The sequence below is a fragment of the Psammomys obesus genome, unplaced genomic scaffold, assembly GCF_907164565.1.
Source record: "Psammomys obesus unplaced genomic scaffold, mPsaObe1.curated_primary_1811, whole genome shotgun sequence".
NCBI lineage: Eukaryota > Metazoa > Chordata > Mammalia > Rodentia > Muridae > Psammomys > Psammomys obesus.
Genome location: NW_026596057.1, coordinates 8,948,470 through 8,951,515, shown reverse-complemented (window position 1 = coordinate 8,951,515; position 3,046 = coordinate 8,948,470). Strand labels below are relative to the sequence as shown.

Here is a 3,046-nt window from a genome sequence, read left to right as displayed (position 1 = left end):
TATGTATGTATGTATGTATGTATGTATGTATGTATGTATGTATGTATCTATCTATCTATCCATCTATCCAGTGTTCTGCCTGCATACCAGAAGAAGGCACCAGCTCTCACTATAGATGGTTGGGACTACTATGTGGTTGCTGGGAATTGAATTCAGGACCTTTGGAAGAACAGTCAATGCTCTTAACCTCTGAGCCATCTCTCTAGCCCAGAAAGTAATTTTTTTCGGACATGTATGCAATACACATTTGTAAAGCATATGCATTTGTATACATATGTCAAATGCATGAAGCTATAGTGTAGATTATAAATAATAAGCATCCATTTAACTTTTACATTATTATTTATATCTGTGGCTCATAAGATCATATGCCAGCGAATATCATTATGTAATTGCCAAGGGTGACAGATATCCTTTTGTGCACACTTACATGGGTGTGTTAACATCTGTGAGCTCATCTGTGGAATTCAGGAACTACAAAGCTAAGTGTCCACAGGGGACTCAAGCTGTTAATGTATAGCAGACACTGCAGATGCACAAAGGCAACTTTCCATTTCCTAACTACTAACTGGATTCTCTTGTCCTGGAGGCCGGGAGATCACTGTCCCAGACACTTTCACCACAGATTCCACAGGGGCTTCACATAAGATCTTCCTCACAGACGCAGCCGACTGCAAGATAAAGAGAGGTCAGGGCAGTTCCAAGAATAACTGAACTTACAGAAATCTTCAAGAGCCTATAGTTTAGAAAAACGATATTCACAGCTTACTTGTTGTAATACTGGAACTGTCTTCTGTTATCACAGAAGCTGATAAACCCTATTGCCACTTTGGCTCCATATAACACAGCCATTAAAGCCACCAAGAATCCTTCTCCCTCCCTTTGACAGGGTCTCGCTATATAGTCCATACTGGCCTTGAACTCTCAGCCTTCCTGACCCAGCTCTCCACAGGTAGGGATTATTATAAGTATGCACTACCATGTCCACAGCTGTTTCTTTCTCTCCGTCTCTCTCCCTACCTACCCACACAAGACAGGGTTTCACTGTGTAGCTCTGGCTGTCTTGGAACTCATTATGTAGACCGGTTAGTCTTGCCTCAAACTCAGAAATCCACCTGCTTCTGCCTAAATGCTGGGATTAAAGGTATGCACCACTATGCCCAGCTTGCCAGCTACCTTTTAAGACAGATTCTAAATTGCCAGGCTGGCTTTATTGTGTGTGACATATCTGTGCACATGCCATAGCTTGCATGTGGAGGTCAGAGGACAACTTGTGGGAGTTGATTCTCTCCTTCCACCATGTGGGTCCCAGGGATCAATGTCAGGTTATCAGCTTGGTGGCAAGTACTTTTACCCACTGGGCTACCTTCACAGCCCTAACCACACCTCTACCTTGACATACTTTCATGTATATGTGTGTGTGTGCATACATATCTATATCTATTTTAGATGGGGTCTCATGTAGTCCTGGCTGGCCTTGAACTCTTGATACTCTTGCATTTGCTTCCTACTGATGAGATTATAGGTGGATGCTTCCATGTCTGCCTTATAATTTCTTTGAAATTATTTTTAGGTTACGGTTTCTTTTCTATAAATTTCACCTTCACATTCTGGGTCCTTTTTTTTTTTTGCTAGCTAATTTATTACATTTATTCCATATGTGTGTGCACACACAGGCACTCTCATGAGAGTATCATGGCACACATGGGGTGCTCAGAAGACAAGTTGTGGGAGTTGGTTTTCTCCTTCTACCAGGTGGTTTTGAACTCAGGTTGTCAGGATTGGTGGCAGGCACCTTATACCCTCTGGCCCCCACCTCCCCTTTGTGTGTATAAATAATAGAAACAGCCCTTAGTCTATGGTATTACTGCTTGACTGAATGTATAACACGTACATAACTGGTACCCTTGGAGGCCAGTGAGAACACTGGATTTCCTGGAACCGGAGTTACAGATGGTTGTAACCTGCCATGAGAGTGCTGGGACTTGAATGCTGGTCCTTAACAAGGGCAGCAAGTGCTCTTAGCAGAAGAGCCTCAGTTTATCATGTCTTAATGTTGTACACAGTACTGTTCAGCTTTTATTAACAATTAACTCCTGAAATTAAAACTTCAAACACGCTGATCAAACTACTTAGCTTATACTACCCTCTTAACAAAGAAGCTTTTAGAAATGGTAGGAAACCTTGTATTACCTCATCCTGGGGAATGATGACTTGAACAAGACCATGCCAGTCTCTTAGGACTAAGAAGGTGTTTTGCCTAAATAATGGAAAAAGAAAGAATATTTTAGGATAAAGTCTCTCAGCTAAAAATTTAAAGACAAAACAAGTAATTAAAAAAAAAAAAAAGAAATCCACCTAGGGCTGGAGAGATGGCTCAGAGGTTAAGAACGCAGGATGTTCTTTCAAAGGTATATCAACAACCAGATGGTGGCTCATAACCATCTATAATGAGATCTAGTGCCCTCTTCTGGCGTGCAGGTGTACATGCAGGCAGGACACTATACATAATAAAGCTTTTAATGAAAAATTATGTACTTTCATAAGCTATATTCATACAATTATTTTATGGCCCCCTTTTTTGAGAATGGGTCTGGCATCATGAGCTGTTTGTCCATGAACTTGACATCTTCCTGCTCAGTTAAGTAGCTGAGATTATAGGCATGTATTGCCATACCTAGCTAAACTGTTTCAATGTGGTTGCTGCCAACATTTCTTTTGAAGCATCAGGGAAGCATGGAATCACTTGTTAGTGGAGAAATTCCTCAAGGAGACTCCGACCTGAGTACCAGGCTTTTACAGCACCATCACTAGTGTGCTGAGAGAGCAGCAAGGGTTTCTATTCACTAGAAGTTGGAATCATGACAGAGAAAAGCCTGAAAACGCCTGGTATGGTGGTATACGCCTGTAATCCCAGCACTCAGGGAGGCAGAGGCAGGTGGATCTTTGTGAGTCAGAGGCCAGCCTGGTTTACAAATAGCCAAGACTACACAGAAAAACCCTGTTCCCTGTCTCAAAAAAAAAAAAAAAAAAAAAAAAAAAAAAA

The 3,046-nt window shown here is 41.5% G+C and overlaps 1 protein-coding gene across 4 annotated transcripts in view; it reads right to left on the bottom strand.

The window, feature by feature from the left end:
* Nucleotides 1-3,046, bottom strand: part of Dars2 (aspartyl-tRNA synthetase 2, mitochondrial) — a 29,452-nt gene that overhangs the window by 21,541 nt on the left and 4,865 nt on the right. For all 4 annotated transcript variants that reach the window (XM_055624735.1, XM_055624736.1, XM_055624738.1 and 1 more), the window contains exons 3-4: nt 2,194-2,260; nt 570-671 (exon numbers count right to left, since the gene is read on the bottom strand). In XM_055624735.1, the coding sequence (XP_055480710.1) occupies nt 570-671; nt 2,194-2,260 (169 nt within the window). The remainder of the gene's footprint in view (nt 1-569; nt 672-2,193; nt 2,261-3,046) is intronic.